The sequence below is a fragment of the Schistocerca nitens genome, chromosome 3, assembly GCF_023898315.1.
Source record: "Schistocerca nitens isolate TAMUIC-IGC-003100 chromosome 3, iqSchNite1.1, whole genome shotgun sequence".
NCBI lineage: Eukaryota > Metazoa > Arthropoda > Insecta > Orthoptera > Acrididae > Schistocerca > Schistocerca nitens.
The window spans coordinates 156,727,916-156,753,937 of NC_064616.1; the positions used below are offsets into that span (position 1 = coordinate 156,727,916).

The window sequence follows — 26,022 nt, forward strand, 5'->3', positions numbered from 1 at the left end:
CCTGAAATGTGGGACATCCTACCCAAGACACTCCCAACCCCTCCAAAAGTGGTGTTCTGCCACCAACCCAAACTTCATAACATCCTAATTGATTCCTGTGCCACTTCCACCCCCAATCCCCTGCCACAAGGATCATACTACTGTGGAAGACCCACATGCAAGACCTGTCCAATCCTCCTACCCAGCACCACCTATTCCATTCCCATCACAGACTTATCCTATCCCAGGAGAGTGAAAGCAGCCATACTATATTCCAACTCTGTTGCAACCACTGAAAGCACTTTACATTGGTATGATAATCAACCAGCTGTCAATTAGAATCAGTGGCCACACCATACTGCTGCCAAAAATGAGGTGGATCACCCAGTGATACAACATGTAGCAGAGCACAACATGTGAGGTGATTTGAATGGCTGCTTCACAACCCTTGCCATCTGGATCCTCCCCACCACAACCAGCTCTTCTGAGCTGTGCCAATGGGAGCTATCCTTACAGCACATTCTTCACTCCCTTAACCTTCCTGGCATAAACCTAACATAACCCACTACCCCACTACCCTTTCCCTCCCTCTAATTGTGTGTGTGTGGGGGGGGGGGGGAGGGGGGAGGGGTATGTGTGGGCGTGTGAGGGAGAGAGAGAGAGAAGAGAGGGAGAGAGAGAGTAGGTGTACACCATTCCCTCATTCCCTGCCCCAGTACCCTTCCCCCCCTCCCCCCCCCCAATATTATAAGATTTACAGGGGTGTACTGTTTAGGCAAAAAAATTTAGACAAGGAAGAATGGAGGCTGGGTTTCCCAGATGAATAGCTAGAAACATGGAGCACAGAAGTGGTTAGAAATAATTCAGGAATATGCCATCTTTAATAACATGGCTAGAAGAGTAATGAAACAGCTCACACCTTGTGACCAATGTCAAAGGGTAAAGTTTAGCACAGTAGCTATGCAGAGAGAAATGCAGAACACCATCCCCAGTGGAGCAGGTGAGTTACTGGCAGTTTTTTTTTTTTTTTTTTTTTTTTTTTTTTTTTTTTAGCTGGTGCCCGCAGGTCATGGTGGACTGAAATATGTATTATTAGCAGTAGATGTACCCCTAAAAGGAGCCACAAGTAATAGTGTAGTTAATAAACTAGAGAAGGACCTCAGAGTGAATGTCATATTGCCTGATAAGATCCTATTAGACAATGCAGCATAATTTACTTCCAGAGTGTGGGACAAATTTGTAGAATGGGCAGGCATTAGACACATGAGGGTACTGGTGTACCACCTCCAGAAATCCTGCTGAGAGGTGCACATGGGAACTGGGTGGGTTGTGCAGGACCTGCTGTGACTGTATTTGAAGATCTTATGAATATAGTTAAAAATAGCGCCACTGGTTTCTCTCCATATGAAGTGATGATAGGAATAAAACCTAATAATTTTCTAGCAGAGAATGTTGAGTTTCCTTCAGTTAACCTTTGAACCAGGCAAGAGGGAGGCACTAGTTAATCAACATTTTCTAAAGAAGAGTTCTGAAAGAAAGAAGAGACAAGATGGAAAACATAGGACAGTAAAAATTTAAACAGGGAGATAGTCTTAGAAATAAAGAAACCAATGAGGAAATCAAAAAATTATTTGAATTGTATAATGGGCCATTTGAAGTAACAGAATGTCCACATCCCAATGCCTACAGACTGGTGCACCCAATATCAAAGAAATGTTTGAGTCTGCAAAATATAACCGAGCTGAGGATACATATTGAAAACTGAATGAAGAGAATACAAAGTACTCAAGTGTACATTTATTTGTCATGTTGTACAGTTCTAAGCAATTTATGGGGTATCTCATTGTTAATTGTTTCCTGAATGGTATACGAATGTTGTGTAACATGGTTTGTACAGCTGATACTGGTGGAATTGATGACAGAAGTTTCATTTAAATGAGAATCATAGGAATTTTAACTATTCATCTATTCATGAGAAGATATGCATGGATATATAGGAGGGGGGGCATTAGATAAAGAAGTAACTATGGTATCGGAAATAATTCATGGGGGTTTAAGTCTGATGCATTTGGGTGAGATGCTTAATGGGATATACAGAACATTATTTGATTATTCTCTCTTGTCAGTATGTAAGTGTAATGTTCAGATTTATAATCTTGGAAATCAATGGATTTTGAGTAGGTCCATCTAGTTTGGTGAGTATTTGTGCAGACATGAAAGCAAGAATTAATTGTTTATTTTGTCAATTAGAATCATGGGTAGCTTGTGGCATGCAAAGGAGATTCTTCAAAATTTAAAATGATTTGTTTATTATCAATTAATATACATGGTATATCCAGCTGTTTTAATACACATTTAAACATTTGTATTGTTGCCTTGATCAGTATCATTTGAGATGTAAACACAGCAGACACATGGTGAACCAAAACTGGATTTCTGTAGCCTGAACAGTGGGGAATCATGGACGCAAAATATTGGCCACTCACTCACTATCCTAGACATCTACATTGTTTTCCTCAGATAAGAATTTGCATGCCCCCTATAATGAGGTTGCAAATGTGCTACAATATCTTGATCTAATGTGTGGGTGGAAGACCTTTTTACGATTATGAAACTAAATATGTCACAACTATGTGGCAAGCTTAGTCCAAAATTTTGTGAAATTGTCTGTGTCTGCGTGTATATTAATAGTCTGTCCAGATTAAAAATTATAATGTGTCTTCACTGTTCTAAAAATAATTAAATAGTACTGAAAACTTGTTTTGTTTGTGATCTGTGTTGCTGAAAAATAGGAAACATTCAAATACAGTGGAACTGCATTGCCATCTAAATATGATGTGGTCACAGATTCCCCTCATCCACCTTCTCCTACTCAGGCAATGTGATGCGGTAGTGGTGAAGTGTGCAGGTAGGCTGAGCGTTATGGCACCAATCCAGGACGCAGCTTGTGAGCTGAATTCTTCACTGCCCGAGTTCTAAAGCAATATCTCGAGTTCCCACTGATAGTGTTTCTGTTGTTCCAGTTGTTTGTGGATTTATACCTGGATGTATATTGTTCAACTGTGATTTACATTACCAACTTCTTTTCCAAAAAAAGGTTTATAGTTATTTACAAGAAACAAATAAATAAAAAATAATCAAGTTCTAGTCAGTTGAATTTCAACAGTTTCTCTATCATGGTAGCTGAATGAGAAAATATGATAGCTATAGTTGGACATGAAATAGTGGATACTAGAAGTGTATGAAATGTTAGAGTATTTCTTTGCCATTATGTATTGCCTGAATTGTTTCTACACCATATTTTATAACTGCTCAAAATCTACAGTTCCAAACATGAGAGTATGAGATGGATAAACTTTTCACTTTAAAATTATTTTTCAGGTTCATGCATATATAATAAGCACTCTTCACAAGGAGATGCCAATACTATACAGAAAAGAAGCCAAAAAAGAGCATTTAATTCAACATCTTGATGTTATTTACAAAAATATTGAACACAAATATCAGATATCTCATGGAGACTTCCCAGAGCTGAAAAAAATGCAGGTATTTACAAATAGTGCTGGCTGTATGAGACTAACTATTTATCCTAGTAACAGAATGAATGTGTGCTGAATTGGAAATTGAAAATTCATGACAAGATCTGGACTCAAATAGACAGCAATTTCCTATTCTTCACAAACCATTAGGGTATCCACACACTCACTGTGGCCTGATCCAAATTCTCAATGTTGTTAAATGTTCCCACCTGTATGTTAATTGATGTATGGTGTATAAACACTCATAACAGCATAGAACCATAACTAGCAGTTGAGCTACTACTTTATTATAGGGTAAGCACTCTCTCTCTCTCTCTCTCTCTCTCTCTCTCTCTCACACACACACACACACACACACACACACACACACACATACACAAAAAAGAGAAAAAAAGGCCAACTCACACAGCCACTGAAACTCATCCACAGGAAACAACTACGATGCTGATGCTACGATGCTCTCTCTCTCTCTCTCTCTCTCTCTCTCTCTCTCTCTCTCTCTCTCTCTCTCACACACACACACACACACACACACACACACACACACACACACACATACACAAAAAGAGAAAAAAAAGGCCAACTCACACAGCCGCTGAAACTCATCCACAGGAAACAACTACGATGCTGATTCCTGATAAAAGAGGAATAGGAGAGAAGAGAAGGAGAAAGAGAAAGGCAACAGATATGAGAGAGAAATCTTAATTCTCCTATGTCTACCAAGAAGTGTGCAGTCTCCATAATGGAATGTGCTTGTTAGAATCTGACATTTATGGTACCTATAACATTGTAAGCATAGGTATATATGTAAATTAGTTCTGATATAAGCATTCTGTGTTGCTAACAGAAACAAAATATTAATAATTAAATTGATATTTTCTTTGATAGTCCATTAAATTACGGGCATGCAGCCATGCAAATAAAATTCCCTCCACTGATATTTCAGCCGCGTATCGTTCGGCCATCCTCAGAGTGAGTCACAAGACTGACAAGGTGCCAAGAGTGGCCTTATGTGCTCCACTGCAGCGGTACTGCGCATGCGTGTCACAGATGCTGGTCGGCAGCAGAGAAATATGTTTACACATGCGCTGCCTCTGGCGAAGGCATACAGACATTCGATTCGCTTATCGATGTATGATTGGCGGCAGTAACACCATGACGACTTCTCTGCAGTTTAATCACCCCAAGAGCCAGATTCCATGCTTTGTCCAAATTAAAACAATTATCTCTATTTATTAAATTATTAGCTAATCTAATCTCTATAGCTTCCTTGAAGACAGATTCCCAAAAAGAAGAGGTTGATGTTAAAATCTTCACATCGCTAAGTCATGGAATGCCCTGTATCAATACAATGTTCGGTGACAACTGACTTGTCTGGCTGTAATAAGCATGTGTATCTTCAATGCTCCACACACCTCTCATGAACAGTGCGTGTTATTTGACCTATGTACGACTTCTCACAATTTCCGCAGGGAATGGTATTTCTCTACCACCGACCAGCATCTGTGACCTGCATGCGCAGTACCGCCGCGGTGGAGCATATAAGGTCACACTTGGCATCTTGTCGTCAGTCTTGTGACTCACTCTGAGGATGGACGGATGATACGCTGCCGAAATATCAGTGGAGGAAATTTTATTTGTGCGGCTGCATGCCCGAAATTTAATGGACTATTTATTACAGCGCAAGAAGTTGAAAATGCACATTTTCCTTAATGTATGAATTTAAATAGATACAGATGGCACATTAACTGTCATTCTGATGTGAATGTTCATTTCTTTCATAGATCATATACTAAAACACTTTATTCTTCATATTACCAGGATGAATAAAATCAATGTTCAATATCTTATTTCAGGAGCTGTTGACAGAACATGACTTCAGCACTTTTCAACCATTGAAGCCTGAACTGTTTGAAACTGTGGAACACATGCTTCAACATGACATCCCTCATCTGATGGAAATGATAGTCCAGGATGAAATTCAAAATAACACTGAACCAGAGGCACAAGGTTAACTCCCAATGAAATACCTACTTGAAGAAGCAGGTTTCATAAAAATATCAAAATCCACCATTTGAATTTTCTTTAAATATCCTATAACCTAATTTGTGTAATTATTAGGATAAATGCCACTGATAATCTACACACAGTGCAGCAGCATACCTTTGTGAAGGTCTAGTTCTTTGAACTGATTCAGTCAGCAATCACAAACTTACTGGACAATTTACTGAATGTAGATTGCACTAGACTGTTTAGCAGTTATGTGAAAATGGCAAGTCACAGAATTTACATACATTTCTGCACTATGTTGGGTACACTACATGATGGCAAGTCAATAATTAAATTAATGCTGTGTGTGTGTGTGTGTGTATGTGTGTGTGTGTGTGTGCACAATTTCATATATAATGTGCATATGGTTTGTGCATGCGTACAAATAACTCTACAGATATACACAAATGTAGATAGTATAAAAGTACTGATGCTGTGGCTAAAACATTTCCTCAATACATATTTTCTTGTGGGAGTGCTAATACAACAAGGTACTGGTATACAAAAGTGGAAGTAGGTTGTAAAGCACCACCTGATTTTCTGTAGTCTCCACCACCTCCTTGGTATCAAACTTGCCTGTTGTCTTGAAGCTGAAGATCTTATTCAGTCTCTGCTGATGTTTTCTCAATAACTTAAACTCAACACTACAATTTAACTTGCACTCCACACATTTTATTTGCCTCAGAGTTAGATTATTTGGCCACTGACTAGTTTTGCTACCCCGTGAAAATTATTAGCACTTGTAGTCACGTCAGCCCTCACAAATAATTGAGAGACCACTGGCAGAATCACTCATACAAATTGCAAAGTTATTAAAACACACATTAAGAAAGCTCTATCCAATAATCAGTGGTAGTTCTAACAAGTCATGAAACCAAGTGTGACACAAAACATCGACATTGACATGAAATGGCACAGTTCACATGCCATACTGGCTTGCAGAACTCTACTGGATGAAAGTGCACTGCAGTAGTTCACTTAGTTCACTCATTAATTAAGTCATCATGCTCAACAATAACTAATTTGAATAACAATGACAAGTTCAAGTGTCCTATTAACCCCAACACAGTCCAATCAAAATATTCATTAACTGTAGTTACAAAAATCACTTGAAAGTTTGTAAACATCACTTAGTTTTTGCTGAGCACATGCATGTATTTTCATGAACTAACTACACATAGTTACAGAAAGAGCATATATCCATAGCACAGATGTTGCATGCTTGTTAGCTTGACATGGACTGAGCACAGACTGCTGACAATGAGTCACATCTAACTATTTAGATACTGGTGCATAAACAAATTGTTTCAGAAACCACACAATCATTTCAAATATTGCATTTTGTTCTTCCAGATGGAGTACACATATTGCTAAAATTTTTGTTTCCTAAAAGATGAGGTAATCTATGAATTTAGAAAATTTAATGGAAGTGCTTTATGCATCCACAATGGGAATACCTTAATTACAAGTATGAGTGCCATATTGGAATTACTGTACATTATGTGGCATTCTTAATTAATGATTAAGTCATTTAATAAAGTATGTCATCTGGTGCATAAAAATATGTGTAACAAAAGTGCAATAGCAAAGGTCAGAATTTAACAAGTATTTGGGTGAAATCTGTAATGTAAAATTTGACCTCTTGTGAACTTTAATGTTAGTTATCTCATCAATTAATTAGTTTCACAGAATTGGAATACCTTATTTAAAAGCTGAACTACTAATCTTTCTGTTCAGTGGTTTCACTATGCCAAGAAATACTTATTAGATCACAATGTTTTTATGGTAGGTATGTAATGTGGTAGAATTTTCAATTAAAAATATTGTGAAAAAGATAGATTGCTACCCACCATAAAGATGACCCACTGAATTGCAGACAGGTACAACACAAAGACTGTTACACATTATAGCTTTCAAGCAAAGTCTTCATTAGCAAAGAACACACAGACACATCCGCAGAAGTAAGCCCACCTCATGCACACATGATCACTCTAGTCAGAGCTGGCAGTGGTAATGTGTAAGCCTGCTTCGACCGAAAGCTGTAATGTGTAAAGTCTTTCTCTTGTGACTGTGTGCAAACAACAGTTCATCTTTACAGTGAGTAGCAGTAGAAACTTTTCTTTGTTGATATTACAACTTTGAGTTTCCACTGTAGAATTTTCAGTTAGGTATAATCTTTTAATTAATTAGATTCCCAGCAAAACTAAGTGCAACACTGGACCCAGAGCTTCAAAAATATTATTTTTAATGATGAATCTAATTTTGTAACAGTTTAGTTGACTTTTGAAATATTCAAAATGAACAATACTTAGAAGATGTACAGAATTTGAGAAATAAACAAAGGGAGAAAAGTAGCTATTCACAGGAGTTGAAATCATAACAGAGGGAATAGTTCCAACTTTTGATGTCACTTCACCCCAACTTTGAGTTGTATAGACAGATATTGATAAATAGCTGAGTGCATAATCCAAATATCTAAAATGCATTACACAATAGTCATCACATTTTCATAAAGCCTTAATTTACATTATTAGACATTATTCTATAACTTGAACTGTTTCTGGTATTGGTCATCACTCACCATACTGAAATATACAAGTTTTTTACATTAAGTTTGTATTTACTGAATTTATCAATTTGTTCAGCCATTCGTTGTATTTTAGTTGACACAGGTTGTATCATTACATATAGTCCCTGACATTTTAGTGCATGTTTAGCACAGGTTGCAGCATGACACACAAATGTTATTTTACAGCATATCTTCTAGATCCATCCCCTTAATTAAAATCTTTATGTCATCCACGAATTATATGGATCTCATGAGGAAGGTCATTAATATATACCAAGAACAGTAGTGGCCCTGAGACACTTCCCTGAGGCACAACATTTAGGATCTTCCCCATATTTGAGTAGTATTTATTACTCTCCTCATCTAGTATCTCTACTTTTTGATATCTGTTCATGAAGTAGGACTTTATCAGACTGAATGCAGTTCTTCCCATCCTACAGAATTCTTCTCTGTAAAGTGTTTGCACTTCATAGTCCAGAATTTCTCATGCTGACAATGTTGATTTATTTTTTTATCTATGTACAGACAATGAATTTCTTGGCTAAGAAAACAATTTACAGTTTTACAAATGGATAATAATAACATTTTTAAATCTGACATTTACAATACTTCTTGGCTGTAATCCAATATCTTTCATCAACGCCTTAATTTGTTGTCTCCAAATGACCAGGCAACGAGTTTGTTCCCGGGAACTCCTGACAATGGCTGTGGCTACACTTGTGCTGATGAATTGCTTACATGCAAAGAATGTACAACACGACTTATGTGAACCTAATGGTATGTTTTCTCTAAGCCAAGTGCAAAATATCTATACCTAAATTTACATCTATCCTCTGCAAACCACTGTGAATGTGTAGCAGAGGGAACATCCCATTGCACAAGTTATTAGGGTTTTTCCCATTCCATTCACATTTGGAGGATGTGAAGAATGGGTTGTTTAAATGTCTCAGTGCAGGCTGTAATTAATCTAAATTTGTCCTCATGATGCCCATGGAAGTGATAAGTTGGAGGTTGCAGTATATTCCTGGAGTCATCATCTAAAAGCCAGTTCTGGAAACTTTGTAAACAGGCTTTCTCAGGATAGTTTATGTCTACCTTCAAGAGTCTGGTAATTCAGTTTCTTGAGCATCACTGTGACCCTCTTGCATGGATCAAAAAAGCCTTTGGCATATGTGCTGCCCTTCCCTGTATACTTTCAATACCCACTATATCCCTCACACTTGGACAATATTCTACAATGGGTCACATGAGTGATTTGTAAGCAATCTCCTTTGCACAGTGATTGCACTTCCATAGTATTCTACAAATGTACCATCCACTTTGCTCACAACTGAGCCTATGTGCTCATTCCATTTCATATCCCTACAAAGTGTTACACCCAGGTATCCGTATGAGTTTACCAATTCCAGCTCTGATTCATTGATGTTATAGTCATTTGATACTACATTCTTTTATGTTGTGAGGTGCACAGTTTTACATTTCTGAACATTTGAAGCAAGTTGTCATTTTCTGCAACACTTGGAAATCTTATCAAGATCTGACAGAATATTTAGTAGTTTCTTGCAGACACTAGTTAGTTATAGATGACTGCATCATCTGAAAAAAATAAAAAAATCATTCTGTATTTAACATTTATTACTAATTTATAATAATTCATTACATAATTACTTCAATTAAGGGGTAGAGGTGTATCTTTCTTAATCTGAGTTGGTGTTACTAAAAAGCAAAATCATGAAACTTTACTGGAAACACAGTTAAATTATTTGTCTCTATCAGAATTTTTGTTTCCATTTCAAATGTTGTAATTAGTTAGTTGCCATGGTATCTTTCCTTGCAATGGATATTCGCTTAAAGCTATAGGTACCAATGATGGAAATAGTACTTTTTATTGTAATAGAAATATAATTGTGCAGCATTATATTGTTTCATATAGTGTTCAAATATTAACATTCCATTCAACTCTTGTTTGAAGTATCATTAATTACATGCATATTATCAAATGTTGCTTCAGACCACATGTGAACTTCACCATAACAAAATTATATTCACTTTCACATAGTTACATTTCATTCTTTCAGTTTGCCTGTACTCTCATTAAATACTTTGCCTAGGGAACCTTGTTAGCTGTAACACTGCATCGGCAGAAAAAAAACTACCACAAAGAGAGGGTCCCTAACCATTGCTGCCCTCCACAATACTCATTATTACTTCATTACTAACTTCCTTATTACTCTGCATAACTTCATTAAATATATCTTCAGCATAGTATCATAAATCCTTAATTCCGAACTTTGTTTTGTTTTTAAAAATTAACTCTAAAGTGACTCTTTACAGCAATAAACCAATTTTCTATAACAAAATTTTGCAGTTCATATGTGAGTATATTACTTCACTTGAAAATTACGTATTCTATTCTTAACCTGCCTGAAGGGCTCCTCCATGACAAACACTCTGTTTTTGTAGTCAGTATGGTTGGTAACACTGTTTGTTTTATCTAAAAAAAATTTACATTAGCTTGAAGAGCAAGATATTGACTTATTCTCATGGACAGCAGCACATTATGAGATACTGATTTCATTTCTACCATGAAGTGAGCAGAGCAATGGTAAATTTATTTCTACTGGTGCTACACTATCAGTGTGTGTGTGGTGTTGTAAGCACAGCACACATCACCAGGCAGCACCACAGGCATTGGTATGTTGACAACCCACTCCTGGGACGGTGTACAGACCAGTGACTGCCACACCCAGAAGTCACATTGGTGGCACCACAAGAGAAGTGATATGCACTGGCGCCATAGCAGAACAGACAGTTCCAAGTGAGGTCAACTACCGAGAAGACTGCCTTCTATTTGTGTACTTTGTACCACATCGTCTGCTTCTAACAAGATGACACCAGCCCCTCCTCAGTGAATTTTATAGTAGGACAAGAACTGTTTACTATCCAGCCTTAGCTTCTGTACCAGTAGTTGTTTTTCAGGATCTGTTTCCTGAGTCAATTTGCACAAAGTTGAGTATTCATCAATAAATATGTGTGTTCTTGTCACTAATCATTATCATTGTTTCAGTGTTCTCCTTGTTCTTCTCTCACAGTGTTTCCTCAGTACATTATAAATTGAAATCTCCTTCTGTGGTTGTGTTAAAAGTGCGATACAACATTATCCATTCTTAAATTCACACTTTAAGCTGAAAAAGAATTTGAAATTAATTACACAAATGTCTCAACATTATTAAACCCAAAACAAGGTTAAAACATTTTTCACAAAATGTTAACTGACATATTAATTGTCTTGCTTCCATCCTCTGTTATACTACTTACATTTAAAGACAAACAAAAAAGCCACTCCCTGATTTAGGGACATTAATATACCTGCAATATGAGAAAAGTAGGTGATGATTAAATTTCCTTCTAATCTACTGATAGGATAGTCAGAGGATCAAGCGATATATGAAAAGAAGACTAGAATCTCACAGCTCAGGGGGGCATTACTCACCATGTAATGTATCCACCACATAACAGTGAACCCTCTACCTACTGGTAAGTTCGGAATTACATTGACCACCTGCCTTTCCACGTAATTTTGGAATACTAGGTGAAATTTTACACTTACTTCACAAAACATTTGCCATTCCATTTCAAAATTCAACAAAATCTTCAAACATCTGACAACCAGGAAACACATATGCACTGAACACTACATCTACATTGAAAATTACTTTTTTCGTATTTGCATTGATAATCATTTTTTGCAAACTGTCTACTTTATTTAAATTCAAATAATTGTTTCTACACTCGTCACACTGTTTACTTCCTCATCAATTTCTAACAGTCTGTACATAGCTACCACTGTCAATACAGCAACAGGCTCCTTCACTTTGGTAACCCTTACCTTTCCAACATTCACAGCTTTCAACACAACATTATACACATTAATTCTTACTACTTGCTTTTCATTTAAACTATTGCTAATTTCACACTCCTTACATTCCTCTTTCACTTGACAACCTGGCACAACCTCATCTGATTTGTCTATATCTAATTTTACTTTTTCACTGCTGCAGATATGCTCTCTACATTTGCTGCTGAGGATAATTTTTGTTATGGCTGTACTGCTCACCAAATACTGGTGCCTGTGCTCTGAGGTGGTTTTCTAGCTGGTATGAAATACTTATGTTCCATTTTCAGAAAACTATTAGGTATAAGAACTAGATTTTTGCTGATATTACAATCTGATATCTTCACTCTTTGGAAGACAGTGGGTTACAGCATGTGTTGTTGCCAGCCAATGGGTGTTCCCTCTTGTTATTCTAAAGAAATTGTCCAGCAGACTCTGGTTGTGCACTGATTTTAAGAAAGAATGTTTGTTATCTCTTGCCATGCCCAGAAGAACTGCTGGATAAGTTAGATGCCAGTCATTACTTTTCCAAAATTTATTTCCATGGCACTTACTTGCAGATCCCACTGGCTGAGTAGTTTCAAAAGGTATTTGTCATTAATACTTATATGGGTCTCTTCAAATTTTTGAGATTGCCATTTGGCAGTGCCTCTGTACCTGCCATATTTGAGCACTTTCTGGAGCAGCTGACTGCAAAAGTTCCTTTTTGCTGAAATTCTTTAGATGACATTGTCATCTCAATTGCACTCCTGCAGAGCACATTAGCAATATTGTCACTCTGTTGCAGGTGTTGTCTGTAGCTGTTCTCAAACATAACAGACTGAACTTGAGTACTTAGGACTTGTCTTTAATAGCCAGAGTGTTCACCCATTTCAATAACATTTGTTTGGTATCCATGAACTTTCACCCCCCATTCAATGCATGGGAAATGCAATCTGTCTTAAGGAAGTTCATGTATTACATCTGATTTATTTCTAATGCTACCCAAATTGTGGCTCCCTTACATCACTTGCACAGGAAGAATATTCCTTTTGTTTGCTCATAAGAGTGTCAGTCTGCTTTCCAGAAGTTGAAAGATGCTTTGCTCAGTGTTTGTGGCCGTGTTCATTTTGATCTGGCCAAACTTGTGGATGCTTCCTCATATAGCATCAGTGCAGTTTTGTTGCAGAAATTTGGTGCTGTTCACAGGCCCGTTACCATTGCTTTGAAGTTGTTGAACAAAGCTCAAGCTAATTATTCAAAAATTGAAAAGGAGGCTCTCACTAAGTTTCACCAGTATCCTTTTGGCAGAAAATTTTACTTGCTAACTGACCACAAACCTCTGCAATATTTTTTAGCCCTTCTCAACCAGTCCCAACTTGCACAGTCCAGAAACTGCAATGATGTGTCCTTCTTTTGTCAAATATGAGATAGTGTATTGGCCCACTTCTAAGCATGCCAAAACAAATGCTGTTTCCTTCCTTCCTGTCCAGATTTGACATTCAATGAGTCCTCAGCTTCTTGTTGCTACATTGATGCACAAGACACAGATGTGTCACATAGCTCTCCACTTAATCACTGGAAAATTTCCCAGGCCACAATTGTGGACCCTGATTTGTGGATTCTGTTGCACTATATCCTCACTGGCTGGCAACATTCAATCAGACAGATTCATAGCTTGTTGGTTCGCCAATATTTTCCCTGTCTGTGCATACTTGCAATTCACTGAGGTATCATTTTGCTTTGCACTGATAAAGATCAGTCACATGTTGTGGTTCCCAAGTGTCTCCAGCTTAATGTGATTTGATTGCTATACCTCAGTCACTGGGCAATGCTTGCCTCAAGAAGTTGAGGTGACATCATTGCACCTAGTATGGTCTGGATGCAAAATTGAACAGTTGACTTCTCAGTGCCAAGCCTATGCTGAATGTCAGTGAACCCCACCTCAGTATTTTTATGCATGGCCCAAGCCTTGAGCACCTTGCCAACATTTGCACTATGATTTCATGGGTCCTTACTGGAATACATGTTGGCTCATCATCATTGATTCTTACACGAAATTTCCCTTCATGGTTCCTATGCACTCTAATATGGCTCAGTCTACAATCCAGGCATTGTCATCATTCTTTTGCCTCAAGGTACTGTGTGAAGTGATTGTGACTGACAACAAACCTCAGTTTGTTGCCACTAAGTTTAAAGAGTTTTGCACTGCCTCTGGCATCAACCAAGTCACAAGTGCACCATTCCATTGTCAGTCCAATGGAAAATCTGAACAGTTTGTGCAAACATTTAAGCAACAGATGGACAAACTTTGTGCCTCCCATACAAAGGATTAAGGTCTGTTGCTATTCTTGTCTTCATACTGCTCCCAGTCATGTGATGGACCATCGTCATTGGAATGGTGGATGGTGCCACCACACCTTGCTTCAGTTTCAGCACCCACTCTCGTGTGTGGTACCAACTCCACTTGGACAGGCAAAGTATCACACTAATGGTTTGGTCGTTTACAGGTTTTATGATGGATGGAGGTGCTGAGAGTGAAACACTATTGTAGGATTTCTTGGATGTTCTCTCTTTTTACTGCATCAACTCAGAGAATTTTTGAGGCGCCACCATAATCATATTCATCCACGTGAATTTTGTGATCCTACTGCAGGCTTTGTGCTTTCAGACTGTGTGGCTGCCTAGGTGCAGCAGCCCTGACTGCATCTGGCTCCTATGGGCCCCATGCCATCAGCATCAATCTGGGAGCTGATGGGAGTCAACGCATTTTTACAACCATTGCCATTTCAACAGCCACCATCATCTGGGGCTGGGCCGCTCTTTTCAGTGGTTGTCCCATGTGCTGCCTTGGGTCCTTCTGCAGTCATCAGGATGCCTTCACCTTCCTTTGCTGCTTTCCCTCTGGATGTGGGTGTGTGTCCTCTGATTGGTCTTTCAGCTGGCGTTCCCACGTAGACTCAGGGCAGAGCTCAGCACCAGCCATTGTTTCGGATCTCATCTCCTCATTGCCACCTGCATCCATCTACCTCATCTACTCCCTCTCCCCCCCCCCCCCCTCCTACATTGTTCATTTTGTTCATTCATCTACACTGCATGATGGTGGTGAGACAAGGTTTAGGGGGGAGAGATGTGGTATCACATATTGATATCACCTCACGTGCATCATAAAATTGGCAATGGAAGTGCAGATTTCCTTCAGATGTTGATAGCAGTCACGGTAGATGTTCCAGATTCTATGGTGCATGCCCACTGAGCCACACATCCAGCAGCTCTCAATGTGTGGGATGACCAACAGCATCCACACAACCCATTCACACTCAGAGAGACTTTACTGTGTGATGCTATGTGGACACCGCCTAGTCATGGCTCTAACACCATCATTTGTGCTTTAGTTCAGAGAGCCTCTGTCTTGTTAACATGGAGCTGGACACTATTTCTTGCTGCATTATTTGTGATGAGTCTGCATAAGCTTGGAGGAACAGAAGTTGTGTAAATCTTCTGTTTACTGTATTTACTCATTCACTAATCATTTCTGCTCCTGTTCAGCTTTTGTACAGTGGCTGTTGCTGCACCACTCTGTAGCCGACCTCTCCTTGCCATTGTGTATGGAGTAGTATGCAACATTATGAACTCTTTAATGGAGTAAACACTATTTTTTAGTAAATATATGTTTTAAATTTATAGAACTTTATGTTTTTGATCTCTTTTGGTAATTTATTATGTATCTTGACTCCTTGGTAAAACATTGGGGTTTGGACCTTTGCTCTACTTATTCAATCTATGTATAAGCAATTGCTGCATCAAGTTTGAAAATCATGTATGGAGCTGCTTGCTGCAAATTGCTCAAAATTTTTGTATAAAAACTGCAGTTTGAAATATGTATTCATTTGGAACTGTCAGAATGCCCCATTTTTTGAGTACTTCAATGCAGTGGGCCCTTTTGTGACTCTTGCTCATGATTATCATTGCTCTTTTTTATAGTCTGAACACATTGTCCTTATTCTGAACATTTGCACCCCAGAACATTATGGCATAACTGATGGTAGAATGTCTGTGTGCAAAGTATATTGGTTTTAGGCATGAACTATTATACACTGCCGTTAATATTTGTAAGGCATAACTTGCAGTTTAAATTCTTTTTCCAAGTGCCCTATTACATTCAGCCCATTTTAATCGTTGATCAAAATACACACCTAAAAATTTTGTGCCAGCTATGCACCTTGTGGTTTCACTATATACTTTTAAGTTTTGTTATATTAAGTTTTTTATTTATGTAGAAGTTCATGTTGTTAGTCTTTTTACATCGAGAGTTACTTTATTGTTATTTGACCAGTCGTGGACTGCCATAAGTGACTTTTCTGCTTTTACTTCCAATATTTCTGGTATCCTATCTGTAATTATTATATTGCTGTCATCAGTAAATAACACAGTTTCTCCTTGTGCGACCCACAGTGGAAAGTCATTAACATAAACAAGAAACAATATTGGGCATAATACACGCCCTCAAGGGACTTCAGATGTCTTGACCTGAAAGATGTTTCACCATATAATACAAACCACTTGAAATTTTGGATCTCTTTAGCTTCTCCACCCTGTCTGCTAGGTAAGACCTAAACCATTTATTTACCACCACCCCCTCCTATTTCTAGTAGTTCAAGTTTACCTACAAGTATTTCATGATCAACTGTGTCAAATGCTTTACTGAGATCTAGGATAATGCTTGTTACTTGTTCTTCTCCACCTAAGGGTCCTAAAACTACTTTTATAAATTTTGCTCTAGCAGCTTCTGTTCCCTTTCCAGATCTGAAACCAAACTGTTCTTTGAATAGAAGTTGGTTTTTATTTAAATAATCTGTAAATCTGTGTCTTATGATAGTTTCTATTATTTTTCAAAAGGAACAATAATGGAAATGGTCTGTAATTCTCGATACTTTCTATAACACCTTTCTTATGTATGAGAAGAACTTTTTAATGCTTTAGATAATCATGGAAGTAATTTGATGATAATGACTTATTTACAATGTCTTGTTAGAGGTTCTTTCATGCTGCTAATGCAGTCTTTTAGTAGACACATTGGAACTTCATATAGAACTTATTTCCTCTCCAGTGGTGGATAGGAGCAGCATTGTGTAAGGTACATAGTCAGTTGTAGCTGTATGTTGTATTACTGGAAGATTTTCTTACAGTTTGCTTGCTATATTACTAAGGTAGTTGTTTACGAAGTTGGCCATATCCTTTGGGTTATCTATTAAATTACCTTTAATTCAAACATTTATGTTCATCTACTTTGACTTTTTGTTACCAGTTTCTTGTTTTACTATATTCGAAATGGCTCTGATTTTATTGTTTGCGTTCTGTAAGGTCTTATAAGATTTATGAAGATTGATTTTAAAATTATGTTGTGTTATAAATAATTCAGAGAGATTTTAAGGTGTTGGTTCTGTACAAGGGATAGTGCAGGATATATGCTAAATGTAGTTTGGTGAAACATTTCAAGGTAACGGTTCTCAAGTGACAATATCTGATGAAGAGCTGAATCCTCTTCAAGTAGGAAAAACAAAATACATCAGCTGGAACTACATATGCCAGAATGGTTTTAGCTGCAATAGATACATCTGTGCCCATACCAAACCTTTCCAGTCAGATAACTTCACCAAAAAATTTTGGAGACTAGTTTAACTCCTAAACAAGGTCTTTTGAGTCCTGCAGACAAGATGGAACAAGATCATGTAGTACTGTGCTTGTGCTCCACCTAGAAAATTACAACCATCTACATGAATTCACTGTGGAGGAAGTATGTAAACAAAATCAGTCTAAACCAAAGCAAACAATAATTAATACATCTTTAACAGAAACTCCAACAAAAGTAGAAACAGGTCATAGAAAGGAAGCTGAGGCAAAGTTGTTATTGAAGATGTTAATAAGTCTGTGAGTCATAAGGTGGAACAAAACATTGACTATCTCACTAAAAACCAACCTTCCAGACTGATGAATACAGTAGAACACTGTGAATACGAAATCGCCATTTTGTGGTTTGAAGATATGGGGCAATGATAGTACGCATTCATAATGTGAGCATATAGAGTAACTACTTTAAATCTTAATAGAACAAATTGAAATAATAGTAATAATAATAATAATAAATAATAATAATAATATGTGATCAGACTGTACAGTCTAAGCAATTACCTGTCTGCTGTGGATACAGCTATTGTATGTTACTGAAAGTAACAACAATATTTTTTTCAATATTGTTAGTTATGTAGCAGTTTTAAATAAGGTTCCTGAGGGAGACACTGCTATTCTCTTTACAGAAGGAATTCAGTATGCTGTAAAAGCTATGTTATCATTTGGTACAGGATTAATGGTACATTTTTGAGACCTGATCCTGATGAACCATCAAAACAAACATAAGGTGTGCCAGAAGCATGTTGTTTAGAGGCCAATGTAACTGTGGAGATGCATACAAACATAGTAATAGGTACAGAATTTAATTTTTTATGGAGAATTAGACCCAAAATTTAAATCTTAAAATTATAACAAACTCCTTAGTTTTAACTGATAGTAGGGTACAATTTTTTCATGGTGAAACATTTTTTTCTGACAGAATTTATTTAACTAAAGCCCTTAACCAGAACTTTCTAGGTGGTAAAATGCGGTCACTGAATTTCTCTGGTCATAGCGTGTATCATACAACAGTGAACCACACGGGGTTAAATTTTTTGATGGAGAAGAATTTTGGCCATGAGTGTCAATTTTAAATGACAATAGACTTTAGATTGCCATAGAAAATACTTGACAAAAGTCACTCTCTGCTCAACTGAGAGAACCCTCTTGGGTTACATGGTGAATGCAATATGTAAAGCTGCAGTTTAAAATACTTCTTATTCATTGCACAAGAGATAAAGCACTTTGGAGGAAAACTACCTTGGACTACCATTTTATTTGTCCCTGGCTTATTCAGCAGGAGCCTCGCATTAGCAAAAAACATTATCAGATTAAAACATGTTAAAGCCAAGCTGTCAAACCATTCCTTGCAAGTTATCAGTTATGCTCCCATAGTGCAAAGAACATTACCCAAGATCACATATCTATTTATCTCATAATCAGGAAAATATGAAGAGCTCACTAAAGATATTGACATACATCCACAATAAAATTAGCAATGACTTTTCTGACCAGACTGCTACTGGCAGACAAGATTGAATGTTGTATGAAGTTGTATGAAGGCTGATCAACAAAGACTCAGACTGATTTTTTTACAGATATGTATTACTCCACATCAATGCTTACATGATTTTTTTAAAATTGCACCCCTCCTACTGGAATGCACTTTTTACATCATCTCTACCAGTCCTCAGACACATGGTGCAGGCCATTCTTGGTCAGGTCCTTCAGAATCGACTCAAATTTCTCGATCACTGCTTCAGATGTCTGAGATCAAATACCCTGAAGCTCTGCCTTTAGTAATGGGTATAAAATAAATCATAGGTTGCAAGATTGGGGCTGTAGGGCAGATGTGGTACACAGGTTATATTGACTCAAGCCAGAAACTGCATGACCTGATCTGAGATGTTAGGCCATGCATTGTCATAATGAAGTCATCACCCTGTCTGAGAAAGGTCTGGTCATTTCCTTGAAATGTGCTGCCTCAACTTAGTCAATACTGATGTTTAGTAGTATGCTACTGTAATAGCAGTGTGAGAGGGGACTGCATGCTACTAAATTATTCAGTGACAGTCAAAAAATGTGATCACTATCACTTTCCCCATAGATGGAACAAATTACACCTTTTTTGGTGCTGGAGAACCTTGTGATTTCCATATTGTGCTGGCTTGTTTTCCTTCAGGATCACAATGATGCAGCCATGACTTATTATCAGTGATAATCAGTTATAGAAATGCATGCCCTCCATCAGTCAAGAGATGCTGCACCTCATGCCTTGTCTCCATTCATGCAGCCTTTTGTTTGGGAGTCAACAGACATGGTACCCAAGAGGCACAAACATGGGTTATATGGAGATAATCATGTATTATTATAAAGGCACTGCCACGTGAGATTCTCAACACTTCACTAGGATTACTTAATGTTACTCACTGATTTTCATGGACAATCACAGCAGCTGTGTTGGTGTTGACTTCAGCTACAGCAGAAGCTGAAACACCAGATCCACCTTACTTAACACACACAAGTCAGGCTTGTTTGAAGTCCTTGAATCACCTAAACACTGTTACATGAGATAGTGAATCTTAACCATATACTTTCTGGAACTTTACATAAGTTTCAGTGGATATATGGTTTAAACAAAAACATAATTTTGTTGCACCATATTGCTCCTCTGCGTCACCTCCATTGTTTGGTATCCGAAATGCAAAGAGCATCTACAAAATGGAGCATTACTAGTAACCTACCGATAGAACAGTGGTGCCACCTATGGACAGTACATACAAAAAAACCTGCTGCTTTTCAAATATTCATGGTACAGATAGGAAACTATAGCAGAAGCTACAGGAAAAAATCAGTATAAGTATTTGTTGATCACCACTCATATTCTGATAACAAGGGGTAATCTCATCCTGTTTCTGGACAGGTACTTAATAAAAAACTCTTCCTAAGATTGCTTTTGAAGAAAATGCAATTGGAATGGAAAATTTCAGATGACAAAATCAAAACTATCCCTAAGGCACTTTGACATAAGATCTCAAGAACTGACAAGCTCTAGTTGAATTCATGTTTATTTTAAGAATCTAATCATAGCAGATATAATGATGCATGATGAATCATTGGCAAGCATTGCATTCCCACTGGCTTTCTCACAATGATCAGAAATTCTGACATCCAAGAAATCAGATGCCAAAGTTCTACTAGGCTTTCGACCACAAACACTTTTAAATCAATGTTTCAATATCCTTATGCAGCTCATCACATAGCAGAATGCTCCCCTTACTCCATACATCAATTAGTTATTATCAAGGAAGCACCATAATTGGTCCATTAAGACTAAACACTGAAACAACATATAGATACATTATCAGTTTAACTTTTTTTATCAAGAAGAAATAGCATTAGCCTTCATTGGGTTTGCTAAGACTTTAGATAGAATTAGTCATCAGTACTTACTTAACACAATGATTTAGATATGGTTCAGTTCTCAATATTCAAAATTGTGAGTTTTGCGCTCACTTCAAGTTTAAAGTGAATGGACAATCATCTGGAGCATTCATCAAGGCCATAACTTTGCACACTATTGATCAAACACTTCTACTTGGGAAGTATCTACAACATGTTAACAAGAATGCAGATGTTAATATAAGAACTGTTTTTCATATATATGCAGTTAACATCAAACTTTTACTTAATAATAACAAAGACTAGAGATCTCAAAGAGTACTTTACAAAAATATGAGAATGGAAGCAGCACCAGGCTTAACCTGCATGAATTGGGAATAATGTTTTTGGGGAGAGAGAATTTGTTGTAATATTTGACACTTAGAAAACAGTTAGAAATGTACTACTGTAAGCCAAACGTATCAAACTAACAAAGTTGACTCAGGAGTCTAAGAGTAGCTAAGTACAAGCAATTCTTGAAGCACATGACATGATGATTCTACATTACAAACAAAAAGTTACATTCATAGATAGCTATGCTTTCAGTAACATATTATATATTATGTTGTTCCTATAGTACCCATATCTATAAACATTGTACATGGCTCATAAGTGATGATTAGCCAGTGAATTAGGTGAGTCAAAGCTGCTATCTCAAACACATCCAGAAGAATGTACAGTTCAAGCAGGTCAGCATAACCAAATGCCTGATTACAATTCTACAACACACGGAGGCAGAAACCCACTGATCAATGTTGCACCAATTAGTCCACACCTTAATTATGACCATACCTTTTTGTTCAAATGTATTACATATAGAAGGCATTCTTACATAAATATAGCAATGATACCAAAAACCTTTATGTAAGACAATCCATGCAACATGAGTGATACAAAATGTATATTCGGGACGTAGATCAATATATTGGAAAAAATGTAATGTCAAAACTTCCTGACATATTTAATCTGAGTGCCAGACTGGGACCTTTGGCTTTTGTGGACAAATGCTCCACCAACTGAGCCACCCAAGCATGGCTCACAACCCATCCTCACAGCTTTAATTCTGCCAGTACCTCATATTCTACCTTCCAAACTTCACAGAAGTTCTCCTACCTAAGTTGTGGGGCTAGCAGTCCTGGATACATAATCTTGTCCTAGAGTTTAGAGTATGGATTGTGTGATATGACATCATCAAGAACATAATTTCTACATCAGAGTGTCTACATAAATTTAAGCTTACACCATCCAGTACTGCAAATGCATATGGTCATGTCACTTTGAAAAGTAGATTTGTGCAAGTCAAATGGAGACATGGAACTGGACTAGAGAGAAGCTCACTCTTATCAATATAACTGTTTCAGATCTCACAAAAATATCAGAGATGCTCCAGCCAGATTGCAGTCTTTCCTACCTGCATAAAATAATAGCTATATGTTGTTAGATGGGCAATTTATTTGTTATATGGTCACTATGCAAGCACAAGACTTATGAAACTATCAACTACAATTTGTGAAGGAACATTGTCAAATAAAGAAATATTTTAGTTTTAAATTTGATAAATGTTTTCATAAGCTTTTAAAGATTGTGTCATACCAAGACCAGGACTGAGGCTATACTGGGAACCATAACTGAATCTTTCTCCTTGTTTCACCAGACAAGAAAGACCATAATTTACTTTACTCCTTTTCGTTTAATTCTCTAGCATTTAGATCTTGGACTAGTTCATATTCAAACAATACATACAATAAAAACAGTTAGAAGACACTGTTTATAGATGTTGAATGAGGAACTTGAGACATAAAGTTTATTTCATTTAGTATTTTATTAGCTGAAGGCAGTTTTTTTCTTTTAAAAAAATAAGCAGAAAGAAGACTTCATTGCTCATCTTCAGAGTTTGTATTTTTTTGAGACATTTCTCTTGGGATCACAGTTTTCATATCCATTAGCGTATTTATTCACAAAGATACACTTCAACTTCTCAATCCTCTGTTTATGATAAAGTAAAATATTTTCATTGCACTTGATCTGCGTACTGAAGTACATGAAGCTCACTAAATAATTAAATCAAGGCAAGCAGAATTTAATTGTAAAATTAAGCTATTACCAATTCAAAGGTCAGTGCAAACATCCCAGTGCTTTACTGAGCACAGTCCACTTTCCCTCACTTTCCTCTCACCTTACAATTAACTGGCCCAACCAATTGTACAGGAAACTGAAAACAGTTGAACAGGAAACTGAAAACCATGAAACAAATTGGCATTTTTATGCTGTATAATTGGAAAGAAAAGAAAAGAGAAACAGGGAAGTTGGTAAAGACAAGGTTCAGGTTTCTATTTTTGCTATATTCTTTTATACATGATTGCTATCCTGGCAAGGTATACAAAGACCCTGCGTGTAGTTCAAAATGTAGGGGAGGCATACCGGTAGTATCATAGTTCTGAGTGTTGGTTGGTTGATTCGGGGGAGGGGATCAAACAACAAGGTCACCAGTCCCATTAGATTATGGAAGGATGGGGAAGAAAGTTGGCCATGCCCTTTCATAGGAACCATCCCGACATTTACCTGAAGCGATTTACGTAAATCACAGAAAACCTAAATCAGGATGGCTGGATGAGGGTTTGAACCATCATTCTCTGGAATGTGAGCCCAGTGTGCTAACCACTGCTCCATCTCCCTTGGTTCTGAGTGTGTACCACAAGTCAGCCCTAAATAGCTCACTCAGTAAAAGCATTGCACATGAATGGTGACATCCTGGTTTTGAGTGCCAGTGCGGCACTCAGTTTGATCTTCCAGGAAGATCCAGAGTAATACACACTCTACAACAAACTGAAATATCCAATCTGGATTCAATATCTAATGTTCCATCATGTGATTTCTCTGTCACATCCTTCATTTCAGGTGTGAAAGTTGAGTGAGATATTTGGGAGGGTTTGTGAGGAGTTCAAAAAGTAGGAGACAGATACCAGCAGTATTGAAGGTGTAAGTGTGTTTCATGAGCTGTGCCCATTCAGATGTAAGTCAGAGCATTCCCTGAAAAATTCATGGTTCTTAGATCAAATTTCAGGTTGGCACTCAGATTTAATATGGCATGAAGTTTCAAACCACTATACACTCTGGTGCAGAGTGAAAGATTCATTCTGTGAAAAATCCCTAGGCAATGACTAAGCTGCTTCAGCAGTATGTCCTTTCTTCCAATAGTGCTTGTTTAGTAAGCTATACGGGGGACATTCTGAGAAGTTTGAAAAATAGGGCAGAGGTGCTGTTAGTATTGAAACTGAGATGATGGACCTCAAGTAATGTGAGGATAACTCAGTGGGCAAGGACAATTCTCATTATAGGCAGGGTTCTGTGTTTGAGTCCCAGTCCAGTGCACAAATTTATTTGGTAATAAAGTTTCAAAATAACACCTCCAATCCTCCCACCACCCCCAAGAACCAGCCACAAAGGAGTGTTCCCTTCATTGCCCAGTAGCTCCCCAGAGTGGAACAAATGAACCACATCCTTCTCCAGGACTTTGATTATCTGTCATCATGCCCTGATATGAGGAACATCCTATTTGAGATACTTTCCACCCCCCTAAAGTGCTGTTGTGCTGCCCACCCAACATCCAAAACATCCTAGTCCATCCCTATGTCATTCCGAATTCCAACCCCTTGACACAAAGATCATATTCCTGTGGAAGACCCAGGTGCAAAACCTGATCAATCCACCCACCCAGCACTTCCTATTCCATTTCCCTTCCCCACCTCTTCCAGATTGCTGCTTGCATCACACGTGATAGTTGTATTCCAGCTCAAGATGCTGTAGTTGGTGATCATGCATGTGGGAGGTGTACTTGCTTTTGTGTGTGAATGGTGTGTGTCTCTCTTTTACTGGTGAAGGCTGTGGCCAGAAGCTTTATGTAAGCATCTTTTAATTGTGCGTTTCTGCAACTTGATGTGTCTTCTTTATAGTAAGAAGTGATCTGTCTTTTCCTACATTGTTGAAACAAGTAAAAGTAATACCAATACTAAAACATTGTGATGCAGAAAATGCAGAAAACCACAGACCAATTTCTTAGTGATCTTGTATTTCCAAAATAATAAAAACCATAATGAAAAATAGACTAATGAAGTAAATAAATAAATAGAACCTCCTCTGCAATGAGCAATTCAGTTCCAGGCCCACAAGAGCTACACTTTTGGCTATAAAATTACCAAATATGCAGCAACCAGTTGCAAATTCATGTTTTATTTATTCACTTTTACAAATCGATTTCAACTGATTAACAGCCCCCATCAGTACTTTCAACCAATGTGTGCTCTGAGTAGTAATACTGTCTTAAGCAGAGGTCAAGTTTATGTTTGACCACTGCTTAAGACAGTATTACTACTCAGGGCACATATTGGATGAAAGCACCAATGATGGCTGTTAATCAGTTGAAATCAATTTGCAAAAGTGAATAAATAAAACATGATTTTGCAACTGGTTGCTGCATATTTGGTAATTTTATGGTTTACAGTTGCTGCACGACTTGGGAACCACATGGAGCCCACCATTCATATCTTTTGGCTATAGCACAGGTTGCCAAAGCTGTACTCAAACAAGACCACCTACAATACATTGTAGGTAGTCTTGACTCAAAGCACTAGACAAGTATGAGAATACAAAGGGCATCTTTTTTGATCTATCAAAGGCATTTGATACAGTTGACCACAGAATTTTATTACATAAAATAGACCTATTAATGATAAGATGTATGGCAAAGAATTAGTTTCAGTCATACTCGGAAAACTGGAAGACTGGTTGAAATGTCACCTATTTCTAAAAGATAAGTAGTAAAACACTTATCAGATCTGAAATATACTAATATAGGCAGCCCCCATCTAAGTGTATTGAGCCCAATCCTCTCCCTTATGTAG

At 37.5% G+C, this 26,022-nt stretch overlaps 1 protein-coding gene across 1 annotated transcript in view; it reads left to right on the forward strand.

Annotated features, from left to right (window-relative positions):
* LOC126249536 (EH domain-containing protein 1-like) overlaps positions 1-26,022 on the forward strand; it is a 170,060-nt gene that overhangs the window by 110,989 nt on the left and 33,049 nt on the right. The window contains exons 4-5 of the mRNA XM_049951199.1: positions 3,361-3,525; positions 5,375-5,528. Coding sequence (XP_049807156.1) covers positions 3,361-3,525; positions 5,375-5,528 — 319 coding nt within the window. The remainder of the gene's footprint in view (positions 1-3,360; positions 3,526-5,374; positions 5,529-26,022) is intronic.